This window comes from Talpa europaea (genome assembly GCF_964194135.1).
Source record: "Talpa europaea genome assembly, chromosome: 4".
In the NCBI taxonomy this organism is placed as follows: Eukaryota; Metazoa; Chordata; class Mammalia; order Eulipotyphla; family Talpidae; genus Talpa; species Talpa europaea.
The window spans coordinates 39,795,227-39,811,326 of NC_140070.1; the positions used below are offsets into that span (position 1 = coordinate 39,795,227).

At 37.9% G+C, this 16,100-nt stretch overlaps 1 protein-coding gene across 1 annotated transcript in view; it reads left to right on the forward strand.

Annotated features, from left to right (window-relative positions):
- Positions 1 to 2,456, forward strand: part of TEX15 (testis expressed 15, meiosis and synapsis associated) — a gene marked incomplete at its 3' end in the record, with an annotated part of 50,894 nt that extends 48,438 nt beyond the window's left edge. The window contains exon 9 of the mRNA XM_084231049.1: positions 2,419 to 2,456. Coding sequence (XP_084087175.1) covers positions 2,419 to 2,456 — 38 coding nt within the window. The remainder of the gene's footprint in view (positions 1 to 2,418) is intronic.
- Positions 2,457 to 16,100: the final 13,644 nt, after the last annotated feature.

Genomic DNA, 16,100 nt, shown 5'->3' on the forward strand with positions numbered 1-16,100 from the left:
GCTTCTGACTGTACCCAGTGCATGTATAAATAAATAAATAAATAAATCTTTAAAAAAAGAAAAAATACAAATACTGAAATGAAGTTCACAAATATTTTAACTAGTCTACCTTTGGTGATAAAATTTTGGGTGTGTGGAGTATGTTTTTCTCTAATTTCTAGATTTCCTATTGTGAACATAAATTATTTTGAAAAATGGAAAGAAAACAGGTAGACAAGCATCAGTCAGATAAAACATTCTTTTTCTCTGTATTCTAATATAATATCTGCGGGTAAGTGAATGAAATTTATAGAAATACATTGATAGAATAGCTCGAAAGTTTTCTACTAGATCTTAAAATTTTTTCTCTTTTAAAGTCAGTTCTATTTGTAAAATACCATGATTAAAATATAGATTTTAAAAATTGGTGAAGTATGTACTTACCAGAGCTAAAATAAAACTTCAAAGCAATTACTAATAATCTGTAAAAATTAGGTTCCCATTGACACCCAAATATTTACCATCAGAGGTAAAATGCACTGTAATTAATCATCTCTTAATGTCTTTTAAGACATTCTGTTTACAAAAATGCAAGAGAATTAAAATTAGAATTAGGGCCTCCCTGGTGGCACAGAGGTTAAAGTCTCATCGCTATCAAGCTGTGGCCAACCAGTGCGAACTGTGTTCCATCCCCAGCCAGGGGGCTACCCACATGACACAGCAGACAGCTCCTGTCTCATCTGCTGCTCCCCTCAGCAGTGTATTTCAGTAGATCTGACTGTTCTGGTTCCCACTCTGTCTCTGGTGAATCCTCTTATCACCCCTGACTCTGCACCCCCTCCTGCACCTCTGGCCTAGACGCCTATTCTCCCTATTCTTGTATGCATAAATAAAAATAAACTTTTTTAAAAATAAAAATAGAATTAATTTATTCATCTGTCTGAATTGGTCAAAAATCAACCTATTAACAGAAATCTAGTTCTAATTAAGAATTATGGTCACAGCAACATCTCTACTTTGGAGTTGCCACTGGTTCCCTGGAATCTAAGTGATAAAATACTTTAGTTAGAAATGTGGAATTTTTACCTCATCTGTCACAACTTCCACCTCTGTATTTAAGTCATCATTGAACACTGTTCTCCCATATGACAATTTCCTGTTGTGCTTCCATAGTACATTTTGTGTGTTTCTCACAATGATAAGGCCATATTATGTGATATTGTGATTATATATCTTGCCCTTCCCTCCCTGCTCCACCAAATGAGTTTAAACAGGGCTATAATTTTTTTAAAGATTTATTTTATTTTTATGCATATAAGAGCTGGGGTACAGGCTAGAGGTGTGTGGTGGGGGCGAGAGGATTCACTAGAGACAGAATAGGGAACAGAACAGGCAGATTGATTGAAATACACTTCTAAGGGGAGCAGTGGGTGAGTCAGAAAAGGTCTGCACCATGTGGGTTGCTCCCTGGCCGGGGATCGAACTCGTGCTGCAGTGGCTGTGGTTAGCTTCATAGGTTGTGTCTTACGCCACCAGGAAGGCCCCCAGGGCTATAAATTTTTCACCTGAAACAACCTAAAAAAAATGAAATAAAACAATCTGAAGGAAAGCAGTAAAGGAAGAAAGAAAGAAGCAAGAGAGTGGATATGAGAATATATGACTGCTTTTTCCTTTTAATTAATTTTATTTATTTCTACTGCTTCTGCTGCAGTTACAGACATATCAAGCATAGCAGATGTGGCAAACCTGCGAATTAAAAAAAGGCATTTTAATTTCAAAGATAAGAAATTTTAGTGTAATTGTTTTATAAAGCTTCTCATGGTTTGCATTTGAGCTTTTTTTATGTTTCTAATAATTAAATGTAATGCTAAAAAAGATAGCTCTGGGATTAAGTCTAGATTTGACTCTCCAAAACTTGTAATTCTTACCTCTTTGATTATATTATTCAAATGGAAATAAAAAGTTATATACTTATAGTAACCAGAAATAACTTTAAATAAACACACCTTGTAGTTTTCATGAATGCATATAATCCATAGAGATCACAAAAACTGCATCCTTATAAAAATGTGAAAATCCCTACAACCGTTTTGATTTCTTGATCATAATCTTTGTATTCAGCACCATAAATGGTACTAAAGGAAGGTGCTAAGTGAACCTATAAGTAAAGCACATTACATCTTTTACTTCATTTAATTCTCACAAGATACTTGAGAGAGATGGAAAGATATTACTGTTCTTTATCAGACCAGTAACTACTCTGTAGAGAGCCTTAAATAACTTTCTCAGCATCCCATGCCTAGTATAGGATAGTTGTACAACTAGAAAACTTTGATCCCTCTGTCCCTAACTTAATTCAGTTCTTCCTACTATACTGTTATGAACCATTAGTCTACATAATTAACTTATCTTAAATCTTTGTGGGTTTTTTCCTTCCAGCTCCATGGCAACAAGAACCCTTTCAGCCAGGACATTGAAAATAGTCTTCTGTCTACTGAAATAAAGGAGATCTAACAAGTTTTTTCAAGTATTTTTTACTTACATTTTTTTATTTTAACATTTTTAAATATATGTAAATGTGGTAGGGAATATAAACCTTGAGAACTTTTTATAAACTGTTTAGCTGCAACGCTATATCATGTAATGCAATAGAAAATCAATTTCTGATACCCAAATACCAGAATTATTTTCGCGTAATCATTTGAGTGAACTGTACTAGGCTATTTTCACTACCTACCTGGCCATCAGAAACATTAACAATATTTTGAAATTCATTTTTTGAATTGTTACTATACAGCTATTACAATTAGATACTGATTTCTTTGAGATTATTTTAATAGAAAAAGGTGAGTAAATGTCGCATTTAATATAAAGTTTAAAGAACAGTAGTAAAATCTTTAAAATGAAGATTTCTGTTTCTATTATTGTGCCACTTAAAGTAAGTTTTTTTTAATTGAGATTGGTCATTAGACCAATCATTTTATCATTCTTGATATTTATATTCGTATTACTTGTAATTCGGTGTCTAACATAACAAATTTCTTTAATTTCAATATTTTCTAATTTTCACTTCTAAAGTATATTTTAATAGAGAACTTGGTTTTCCTATTTTCAGCATTTCTCCTCGCTGAAGCTTTTTTAAAAGTTTTATACTGAAAGCAACTTTAGATTATTATATTGGGATTAAAGCACATTTAACACCTTTTTCCTTGAGAGCCTTTTCCTTTAGATTATTTCTTTTGTATTTGTATTACACAATTTAAACAGTTCTTTTAATTTTTGGTAACTTAAATAATAAAGGTTAGAATCTTTAGCTAATGCTGTTAGTTTAGTCTTATTTTAATAATTTAAATAATGCCCCACAAATGCAAATTGATTGTTTGGTTTCTTAGTCTCACTGAAAGTAGTTGAAATTGCTGTTTTTTCCAAATACAAGTTTTTTTAATACTGTGGACATAGATCCCCCCCCCTTTTCAGCATTAAAGAAAAGTGAAAAAACACTGTAGTAATAATCATCATAGAAAAATGGGTATACTTTGTAACTGTGCCTTGAGCAACCTCTCTGCCTCAACTATTTCTGTCCCAGTGAGAAGGATCCCTCAGAGCTGAATAGACCTTTTTTCAAGTGGTAGGGAACCCTAAAAAGTGACAAGATAATTTGCATTGAATTTAGAAGATTTAGCTAAGATAGCAAAATTTCACTATTTTCTTAAACTTTTTATGTTAGCAAACATCTTATATATAAAACAACAGGCAGTTAATGAGAGTGTAATTCAGTCAAATTTGTAGAGTAACTAATTTTTCAATTTAGAGAAACATTAAGAATCCCAGAGATACATACCCCTGTTTAGTCACATTAACCAAAATGGATGGAATTCAGAGTACTTAGAGTTCTTCACTAACAAATCTTTGAAAGAGAAAAATCAAAGAACTGCAATTGAAAGAAATAAGGAATTTTAAAAAGACTATATAGATTAAAACAGTATCAATATATATATTTTGGCTGACATAATTGTTTTATTTGCAAATAGTCTAAAACTTAGAATTCTGCAACAGGTATTTTAAAGCAGTAATATTAGGTGTTCAAAAAATGACCTTGTCTCAGCTATTTAATATATTTTGGATATGGAAGATGTTATAAATTTATTACTAAAAATGTTTCTGGTAGGTAAACCAAAAGTTAAGCTTTCTAATTGAAAATTTTCTTTAAACAACTTCCAGATTCTGTCTTCATGGTATTTTTGTTTCATGAGTTTTCATTTCTTCTCCAAAAGAGTAAAAACAGAAATCTTATTTAAATACTGTTATATTGAAAAATTTTCACTTTGAAACGGAACATGAAAAAAATGGAATAGTTTCTTTTTCACCCCCTCAAGTAGTTTTGATTCTAAAATAAAAATTAAACAAATTAAAATTTCATCAAACATTATAAACAAACCTGTTTATTTGTAAATATTGTTTGGGAACTTAAAGAAGAATTATCTAAATAAACTGAATTCCTTCTAGTTGTTTTTTTTTTTCCTTTTGTGTTTCTTGACTAATGCGCATGTTTCTATAGACAGTGCTTGGTTTACACATGTCCATTACATGAAAAACATCCCTCAAAGACTAGCGTCATTAGATGACAAAATAAACTCCTGGAGCTCCTTTCATTCCAGCTGCTTTGCCTTAATCACCTCCCTTCTTTTTTCCTCTTACAAACTTCATTACTTCCTGGAGTTCAGTGAGACAAGCTAGAGTCTTGTCCTCGTGTTCTCATTCCAGCCAGAGACACAGTAAACACGTAAGTAATTTCACAGCATGAAAAGCAATATGTAAGCAAAGCAATAGGTAGAGAATGACGAGGTGATACATAAACTGAGAGGTTCAGGGAAAATCTCTTTGAGGAGGTAATCAAACTAACTGATTTTCTTATATCTTAATTATACCATTGTTTCTTCATTATACATAAAGTAAAAGTGCCTCTAAAACTTGAGTTGTGCATCTAACCAATGAAGCTATACCCCTTTTTCCCAATGAGATTTCCTCGAAAGTTTTTCTGATAAGCTAAAATATATAAACATGTAGAGTTACATATGAAATGTTTAAATGTCAATCATATGTTAGAAAAATATTTTGAAGTTTTTTGCTGAACTCATTTTTAGAACAGTTACATTCAATGACCTCTCATGCATCTTTGACATTATCTTTGTCATCTTTAGAGCCTTTTTGAGTCCTGTAACAGTTTTCCAAAGCATGTCATCCCTATTTGTAAGTTGTTTGAGATATATGCATTTTGAATCTGTGTACATATCCAAAACTTTTTTTTTAGTTATTAACCATCAGTGATTTTTTTTCTTTTTTTAAAGATTTATTCATTTATGCACACAAGAACTGGGGTACAGGCCAGAGGCACAGGGCGGGCGGGGGAGGGGGTTTGAGAGGACCCACCAGAGACAAGAATGGGGAACAGAACAGGCAGATCTACTGAAATACACCGCTGAGGGGAGCAGTGGGCTAGCCAGGAGAGGTCTGCTGGGCTATGCGGGCCGCTCCCTGGCTGGGGGAGCGAATCCATGCTGCAGTGGCTGCGGACAGCGTCATAGGCTGCATCTCAAACCCCAGCGCCACTAGGGAGGCCACGAAAACTTTTTTTTTTTTTTTGGTGGGACCCTCGCCGGTGGCCAGGGATCGAACTGGCGCTGTAGAGGCTGTGGGCAGCCTCACCACCCAGCACTCAACCGCTGCGACACCAGGGGAGGCCCCAAACTATTTTTGATTGAGGTCATTCCGGACTAATTTCTTCCCCAAAGACTTTCCTTAAAGTAAGGTTTTCTGTTAACACTCCAAATGCTTAATGCTTTTTAATTGTGTTATTCTAAGGAGAAAATAACTACCAGGAATATGTGGTATTTTAAAACTATTAAGATTTTTATACAGGCATTGTTTGATTTCAACTCATACAATATTTGAGTACCCCAATTATCCATGCAGTTTGAAAAACAATTTAAGTGATGAAAATTAAATATTCCTACAAAATATTTTATTAAATTTATTGTCTTACATCATTGTTCATTTTTGTGTAATATTTGATTTCTCCCCAGGTGGTGTCCCCATAGTTCTCCCACCACCATAGCTTCCATGATCCATCACCATATTCCCTAATGCTCTTCTCTCCCTTGTTTTGATCCCTTCTCCTCTCTTGCTGTATGCTTTAGCTCTATGGTCAGCTTGCAAGTTTTGTCTTTCCTAACCCTCTGTTCAGTTTCTCTGTATTCCACATATAAGTGAAACCTCTGATATTTATCTTTTTCCTTCTGACTTCACTTAGCATAATCCCTTCCAGCTCCATCCATTTACAGATTCAATGTATTCTGATACATTTCAGTGACATTCTTCAAAGAAATGGAACAAATATTGCTGAAATTCATATGGAATAGCCAAAGATGATCTGACTAAAAAGCCAGAATAATAAAAAGAGCATGTTACTGGGAACAAAAAATAAGAATTTTTTAAAATTAGTTCTGATGAATACAATTCTAAGAACAGTGATGGTGAACTCCTAGTCAGTAATTGCTAATGAAAAGAAACTGAGAAGGTAAGGGGTTGTTGAATACTAATATAATGTGGAAGTAAGTTTTAAAAGAACTAGTTAAAAGATTAAGACTCGAAAATATTGTAAAGATATAAATCCTCTACATCTCTTGGAGTGTAAGCTCTGCTTCAGCTTTGTTATTACCATCTTCTGAATCTTAGAACCATTGAAGAATGTCCTTTTGTTATAGGACAGGGAGAGGGGCAGCCCAAACCCCGCAAACCTGCCTATTCTAAATGGGTTCTGCCATCCGCCGCATCAACACAAAACATATAAGACTTTAATGGGAAGGAACTTTAATAAAACTAGGAAACAATACAGGTAAGGCAAAGAGTCTAGTTTCTAAATGAAGCACCCAAAGTTACCCGTCCCCTCGTGGGTAAAACTCCATCCAAATGGGATTGGTCCAGAACAAGACCCCAAAGCCTGCCACAAGTCTAAAGCATCTTCCAGTGGGGACCCACAGAAAAGGGTCAGAAACAACCAGACAAGCCCAGAAGGAAAAGAGCAAAATCAACATCAAGATAAAAGCTGCCACTGTCACCTCCCCACGGGTCTCACCCACATCTGTGTCACCCAGTCCACGACCAAAAGACAAGTGCAGTTTCTTAACGTGTCTCTAGGCTCCATGCACCTCCTCCAGGTCCCCTGCTCCATCCTGCTTCCTTCCTCAGTCCCTTCTGCAGCTTCTCCTCTCCCTTCTCAGCTCCACCCTCTCTTGGGTGGAGCAGGGAACCTCCCCCTTTCCTGGGGACCACCCTGTTACACTTTGAAATGTCCTGTGGAACTTTTAGTCTTAAAATATACTACATTCTAATTTCTTTTAAAAAATTGAGGATGGTTTCTTAATGAATATGTATTTTTGTAAAGATTTATTTATTTATTTATACAAGCACTGGGCAGAGTCAGAAGCGCGGGAGGGTGAGAGAATTCACCAGAGACAGAGTGGAGAGCAGAACAGACAGACCGACAAAACGCATTGCTGAGGGGAGCAGCGGGCAAAGCAGGAGAGGTCCGCTGCGCCATGTGGGACCCTCACCTGGTGGCCAGGGATCTAACCGGCGCTGCAGAGGCTGCGGGCAGCTTCGCAACCCAGCGCTCAACTGCTACGCCACCAAGGAGGCCCCTTAATGGATATTTTTTATGATTTATTTAAAGAATTTAGCAAAGCAGTCAATTTACTGACTTTTTTCCAGAACATGTAATTTTAAGAAGTACTTGCTTGTAAAGGTGAATTGTATTTTGTTCTTAATTACCTTTAAACACCTGTAATTAAAAATAGATTTCCAGGGGCCTTCCCGGAGGCACAGCTGTTGAGTGCTAGGTTGCGAAGCTGCCCACAGCCTCTGCTGCACTGGTTCGATTCCCGGCTGCACCCCAGCCACCGGATGAGGGTGCCACAAGGCACACAGACCTCTCCTGCCGCACCCACCGCTCCCCTCAGCAGTGTACCTCGGTCCTTCTGCCTGTTCTGCTCCCCACTCTGGCTCTGGTGAATTCCCTCACCCTCCCGTGCTTCTGACTGTACCCAGTGCTTGTATAAATAAATAAATAAATCTTTAAAAAAATATAATTTAAAATTTTAATTTATTTTTAAAATTTAAAAATATAATTTAAAATAGATTTCCAGGGCCTCCCCTAGTGGCGCAGCGGTTGAGCGCTGGGCTGCAAGACTGCCAGCAGCCTCTGCAGCGCTGGATCGTTCCCCGGCCGCTGGCGAGGGTCCCACAAAAAAATAAATAAATAAAAATAAATTTCCATTTAATAGCTCTCCCTTCGAGCTAATGATATTTATATTATTTCGCTTCTTAAGTCTCAAATTTTTTTTATTGAGTCAACATTGGTTAACAATGCTGTATAAGGTTACACCCTTCAGGTATTTGTAACCACAGAACTACAGCACTCCCACCACTCTAACTAAATAATCCAGTCAAAAAATGGGCAGAAGAGCTAAAAAGAAACTTTTCTGAAGAGGAAATGCAAATGGCCAACAGGCATAAGAAAAAATGTTCAACATCACTTGCCATCAGGGAAATGCAAATCAAAACTACAATGAGATACCATCTTACACCAGTGAGAATGGCACGTATTAAAAAAACTGGCAACAACAAATATTGCCGAGGTTGTGGAGAAAAAGGAACTCTCCTGCACTGTTAGTGGGAGTGCAAACGGTCCAACCACTATGGAGAGCTGTGTGGAGATTTCTTCACCTACTAAACACAGAGCTTCCATATGATCCAGCAATTCCACTCCTAGGTATTTACCCAAAGGACACAGAAACATCAATTCCAAAGAACACCTGCACCCTATGTTTATAGCAGCACTATTTACAATAGCTAAGCTTTGGAAACAACCCAAATGCCCAAAAATAGATGACTGGATCAAGAAGCTGTGGTACATATATACCATGGAATATTACTCAGCAATCAAAAAAGATAAACACATGCAATTTGCAGCAACATGGATGGAGCTGGAAGGGATCACGCTCAGCAAAATAAGCCAGAAAGAAAAAGAAAAATGCCGGATGGTCTCACTCATGGCAGGAATCTAGACAACCTAAATAAGGGACCAGGAAAAAGAATAACTATAAGAAAGAAAAAATCAAAATCAATAAACAACTATGAACCAGAGACACTCTATGGGGGGCGGGGGGCGGGGAAAGGAGGGATTGGGGTCAAAATAAAGGGGTTGTAATTGTATGGGGAATATAAAAATAAAATTTAAATTTAAAAAATAAAGTTTATTTTTCATTTGTTAGAAAAGAATAATTTAGGCCTACTATAGATTGATTTTTTTTAATGTTAGAATCTATGTTTTTGGAAAATGAACTAGTCAATTAAGTATATTTGATTAAAGATTTATATTCACTAATTATTAATGCCTGACTTGTGCTAAGTCGGCTAGTCTGTGTGTGTGCCTCTGCTAATCTTTATATCAACCTCATCAGTGGAAATACAGACGGCCCTTCAAGATATTTTGTACTTCAGGTCATCTTTGTGAACATCAGTTAATGGTTTCCAGTATTCTAAAATCTGTCTTAAATCCTACTCCTTCAACATGTTACTTTTTTAAATTACAGACATTAAGCACCTAATACATAATCCCCACTTTTAAAATTTGAATGTGGAGTATGCAAAAAACAATATTGTAATTTGTGATTTCTACATGTTAACAAACAATTGCTCTGTGTACATACAAATAATTCTAGTCCTTTGACTAAGATTATCTTCATTAAGAAGTGAATATATTTTGTTTATTGACAATAATGCTAAATCACATAACTAATGACTCCTAATCCACTGATTCCCAACCTCGGTGTTTTGGAGCTATGTTTGATATTAATGAAGGCACTACTTTCCTCAAAATTGACACTGTCCCCACTTTACATCTACAAATGGTGTCCTGAGACACTTTCTGCTTCCAGTGCATTATAAGAGGTAGGTTTTTTACCTTTCCTCCCTCCTCATTGTTTTTAAAAATATCTCAAGACCAACCATTTCTATGACAGCTCCCTAGAACTACATCACCCTCAACCTTTCTTACAGGTCAGTTGTGCAAAATAAAGCAATATGTCATCTATGGAGAATGCACAGGAAGACCCTACCGAGTCAGCTATGTTACTTTTGTGTTCTTCCAACAAATTCAGGGCAAAAAATCTTACTTCTACTACTTTCTGGGTTCTGATCCAGCAACATACAATGATGAAAATTTTCTATCACCTGCTGATATCCACCTAATGGCAGAGTAAAAATAATCTGTTCATGAATATTATTCCATGAGTGTTTCTTTTAGATACATGTCCAAATGAAAAAAAATCCAAAGTAGAGTTGAGGGTGGGAAAGATAATAGTTTCTTTTCATAAAGACAAAAATTCATTCAATGTAAATACATTACAAACACCAAATTTTTATTGATCGCCTATTGCTGAGCTCAACAATATGATGGGCATTTGAGATAGAAGCATTGGTGGGCATTTTTGACTTGCGTTTACAGTCTGTAGAGTGGGAGAACCAAGCTAGAACCAACCATTAAATTGATGTAAACAGTGTGATAGACAGTTATGCTTGGTGTCATACATCTTAAGAGGAAGACCATAATGGTTCACCTACTGGATTTAAGAATACTTAACAAGAATAAGACAAACCTAAACTGAGTCTTGAACAGTGAGTTATTTATGCTGAAAAGGCATCAGGTCTTCAGATGGAGGAGACAAGTATGAACATAACTTGAAGGATCTCAGTGTGTGTGTGTGAATGTATGTATAATGAGGAAGTTAAAGGGACACGTCACATCCCACCTTCCACCTCCCATGGAACGATTGAATTTGATAAAAAGAAATAACAGATTACATTCTTGACAAGATACCAATCTAGCATAATGACTTGGTGTTATCACTTGGCCCAAACCTGGGTTTGCCACAGAAGTGAAAGGAAATAAATGCACATCCACAGAACATACGGTTAATGTTTTTCCTGGTAGAAGTTCTTTTTAATTTTGATTCTTTAAAATTATGAAATACACAACATCTTAACCCTTTTTAATTGTACAATTCATTAGTGTAAGGTATATTCATATTGTACCACCAATCTCTAAAACCCTTAAATTTTTCAAAGCCCAAGCTAAACTCATTCACATCTTTCCTTTTCATGTTCTCCAGTCCTTAGCAACTACCTTTCTACTTTCTGATACTGAATTCTGTAGCTACTGCATAAATGAAGTCATATGGTATTTGTCTCTTTGTAAGGTATTTCACTTAGCATAATGTCCTTACAGTCTTATCTGTATTGTACTGTGTGTCAGAATTTCCTCTTCAAGGCTGAACAATATTCTGCTCTATGTATATACCACCACATTTTGTCTGTCCATTCGTGCCCTGGGGGACATTTGGGTTGTTTCTACCGCTTGTGAATAATGCTGCTATGAATATTGGTGCACAAATCTCTCCAAGGCTCTGCTTTCATACTATACAAAATTGGTCTTATTGAATCACATGGTTGTCCTAGTCCTAATTTTCTCATAGTTTTTAAAAATCTAACGATGTTTCCCATTATGACTACACTGTTGTGTATTCCCACCAACAAAACACAAAAGTAACAATTTCTCATCCTCACCAACACTTGTTATCTTTTTTTATAGTAGCCATCTTAATGGATGTGAGATGATACATTGTTCTTTTGATAACCATTTATCTAATTATTATTCTTGACATAATTCCCAAAGTTCATGTAAAATATATCCCTTGATGTTTTATCAACCAGTTTAATGATGGCAAAAAATACTCTTATCTGCCCCCCCGCAACTTGTAACATCTAAACAACATGCAGCTTAGAAAAAGTCTTGTTACAGACAAGGATGTCCACTCTCACCACTGCTTTTCAACATAATACTGGAAGTCCTAGCCAGAGCAATAACACAAGAGAAAGACATACAAGGAATCCAAATAGGCAAGGAAGAAGTCAAACTACCACTATTTGTGGATGATATGATAATATACATAAAGAACCCCAAAAACTCCACAGAAAAACTAATTCAACTAACCATCAGTTTAGTAAAGTGGCAGGATACAAAATCAATGCACAAAAATCAGTAGACTTCCTATATACAAACAGTAAATCTGAGGAAGAAATCAAGAAAACCATTCCTTTTATTATTGAAACAAAAAAATTAAATACCTGGGAATAAACCTAACAAAAGAAGTAAAGGACCTATACAAAGAAAACTATAAAACACTGTTAAAAGAAATAGAAGTAGACACAAAGAAATGGAAAGACATCCCCTGCTCATGGATCAGAAGAATTAACATTATCAAAATGGCCATCCTACCAAAAGCAATCTACAGATTCAATGCTATTCCAATTAAAATTTCAATGTCGGAGAGGGGCGGAGCAACATGGCGGCGAGGAGACGCTGCGAGTAAGATCTCCCATTAAAAAAAGTTAATAGGGAGGAAAAGCGGCAGGTCCCAGTGAGAACTGGGACACGGAAGATAAACGGGTGACTCCAGCAAACTACCCGAAGAAGAAAGTGGCCATAAAAGAGGACCAGAAGGGAGGGAAGCGCAGAACCCTGCTCCCCTCCCCCGCCCACAAAGTCGGCACTCTCCGACCGGCAGAGAGGAGGGAAACAACAAACCAAAACGGCCAACAAGAAAAACGGACGCAGCAAGTGGGACTGTGAGTGGAAAGGAACTATTTCAGCCACCACACCCCGTGAACGGGAGCTGTGGAGAACCCTGCAGGATCCGCCGCGGAGGTGAGCTCCAGGCGCCATTAAAGAGAGCCCCGCCCCCCAGGAGGAGACCAGCACCAGCACACAGCCCCGGCCGCCCGGTAAGCTTGCGCAGAAAGCGGCGCGCTGATCCGGATCGGATCGCAGCTGCCCAGGTCCCCGCGCCTGCGACCTAGGCTTGCGGGGACACCGCGGAGGCCTTCCCTGAGTGAGCAGGAACAAGGCGCCCAGGCAGGGAAGTGGGATTCAAAAGGCGCCATTCCCGCGCCACTGATCTGGGCTACAGCCCGCGTCCTGGAACTGAGGGCTTTGGAACTGAGACCCGGGGCAAGAAATTAGGGGCGTGGGTTCCCCACGACGGTGGGGCACAAGGCAGACACAGCACCCCAAAGCCGTTGAGGTGTACCCTACCATCCCCGCTCTGCCCCTGTCCCGCGGGGTGGAAAATCAGCTCCCCAAGGGCTCTAGAAGAGATCTCTGGCGCCACCTAGCGACTTGAAGCCAGCAGACTCATGAAGGAGCTAGTGGCCAGCTGGGGAGTTAGCCCACACTGGGCCCCTTCCGAACAAGTAGTCTGAGCCCACAGGGAGAGCGAGCACCCACAGCCGGGGCAGACCAGGCGCGCAGAAGAGTGTGCCTGAGACCAGACGCGCAGAGAGTGTGTCCCACATCACCATTTTAGAACAGGGACATTTCTTCAGTAAAGACTACCTGCAGAAGGCTTCCTCAGGAGCCAGAGGTGAGCGGGGAAAGTTCGCCCACGCCAGACCCCCTCTGGCCTGCAGTCCAAGCCCAGAGGGGGAGCAGGAACCCACCGCCGGGGCAGACCAGGCGCACAGGGGAGTGTGTCCCCACATCGGCATTTTAGAACAGGGACCTTTCTCCAGTAAAGACTGCTTGAAACTGACAGATGACTCCTGGAGGAACCAGAGGGGAGCAGAGAAGCCCACCCAAGATGCCGGCCAGTCCCAACAACACAGTGTCCCAACGCATACGGCAAATTAGAAAACAGACAGTAGGGAGGAGAAGAACCACACGCAACCTAGCAACTCTCCAGAGAAAAAGCACACCATAAAGAGAAAACCAGCCCCCAGATTGCAACGACAATAACTTGGAAGAATTTCTGAGCCTTCCAGAAAGAGAATTTAAAATTGCCGTGATTAAAAAACTGACAGAAGTCATAAAGGAAAACAATGATAAGGGAAAAATAATCAACGATCAGAAGAATGCAATTGAGTCCCTAGAGAGGGAAAACAATGGTCAGAAGAAAGAAATTGAGTCCCTAAAGAGGGAAGTAAAAGAAATGCAGGAGATCAAAGAATTAATGGAAGAACTAAAGAATTCTGGGAAAAGCAATGAAAGCAGAATAGATGAAATGGAAGAACGAATAAGTAATCTTGAATACACAGAAATAAAAAGAACCAAAACAGAAAAGGAAAGAGAAGTACGAAGAAAAAAGAACGAGGAAAGACTTCGGGAACTATCTGACTCCATGAGGAAAGGAAATATAAGAGTTATAGGAATACCAGAAGGAGAGGAGAAAGATGTAGGAACAGAGAAAATATTCAAAGAGATAATTGAAGAGAACTTCCCAAATGTGAAGAAGGAGCTGAAAATTGATATACAAGAAGCAAGAAGAACACCAAACTTCCACGACGAAAGGAAAAATACAGCAAGACACATAATAGTAAAGCTCCCAAGAATCCAGGACAAGGAAAAAATAATGAAGCTGGCAAGAGGGAAGAAACAGATAACATTCAAAGGAAAACCAATCAGGCTGACATCAGACTTCTCCGAAGAAACACTACGGGCAAGGAGAGAGTGGGGGGACATAGTCAACAGACTCCAAGAAAACAGATGCCAACCAAGAATACTCTATCCCGCAAAGCTCTCCTTCCTCTTTGAAGAAAGAATATGGACCTTCCCAGACAAACAGAAACTCCGGAATTTCATTGCAACTAAACCCCCACTCCAAAAAATACTACAAGGAGTCCTAAAGCCAGAACCTCAGAGGGACGAATAACAATGAAAGAAGGCCAAAAAAAAAAAAGTTATTAAAAGAATAAATAAATAAAATCAAAGGAAAGACAAACACAATGGCAAATACAGATGTTAACATATCAATATTAACTCTAAATGTAAATGGACTAAACTCTTCAATAAAAAGACACAGAGTTGCAGCCTGGATTACGAAACAAAACCCAACCTTTTGCTGTCTCCAGGAAACACATTTAGCTACAAAAGATAAAAATAGGCTCAAAGTTAAAGGATGGAAAACAATCCTACAAGCAAATGGACCAAAAAAGAAAGCAGGAACAGCTATACTTATATCAGATAAAACAGATTTCAAACTCAAAAAGATAAAAAGAGACCCCAATGGTCACTACATTATGATCAAGGGGACAATACTTCAAGAAGAAATAACACTCATTAACATATACGCACCAAACGAAGGAGCACCAAAATATATCAGACAACTGTTGTCCTCTCTGAAAACAGACATCAGAGAAAATACATACGTAGTGGGAGACTTCAACACACCACTATCAACAATGGATAGATCAACAAGACAAAAAATAAGTAAAGAAACCAAAGCTCTAAATAAGGACCTAGAGCAATTGGGCTTAACAGACATCTATAGAACACTAAACCCCAAAAAAACGGAGTACACATTTTTCTCAAGCGCACACAGATCATTCTCCAGGATCGATCACATACTGGGGCACAAGACAAACATCAACAGATACACCAAGATTGAAATCATATCAACCATCTTTTCTGACCATGAAGGCATCAAACTAGAAATAAACCATAAAAAGAAGGCAAGGAACTTTCCTACCTCATGGAGATTAAAAACCACACTACTGGAAGACCACTGGACTAATGAGGAGATCCAAGAAGAAATTAAAAAATTTTTTGAATTGAACGACAAGGAGGACACCAATATCCTAAATGTATGGGATGCAGCAAAAGCAGTAATAAGAGGAAAATATATAGCAATAGAAGCTCACATCAAGAAACAAGAAAGAACGCAAAGAAACAACCTAATCTAGAAGCTCAAAGATCTAGAAAAAGAACAACAAAAAAAACCCCAAAACCAGTAGAAGAAAAGAAATAATAAAAACCAAAGCAGAAATAAATGAAATTGAAACTAAAAAAACAATCCAAAAGATCAATGAAACCAAGAGCTGGTTCTTTGAAAAAATCAATAAAATAGACAAACCCCTAGCCAGGCTCACAAAGGAAAAAAGGGAGAAAGCACAAATAAACAGGATCATCAATGAAAGAGGAGAAATCACAACGGACACAGCAGAAATCA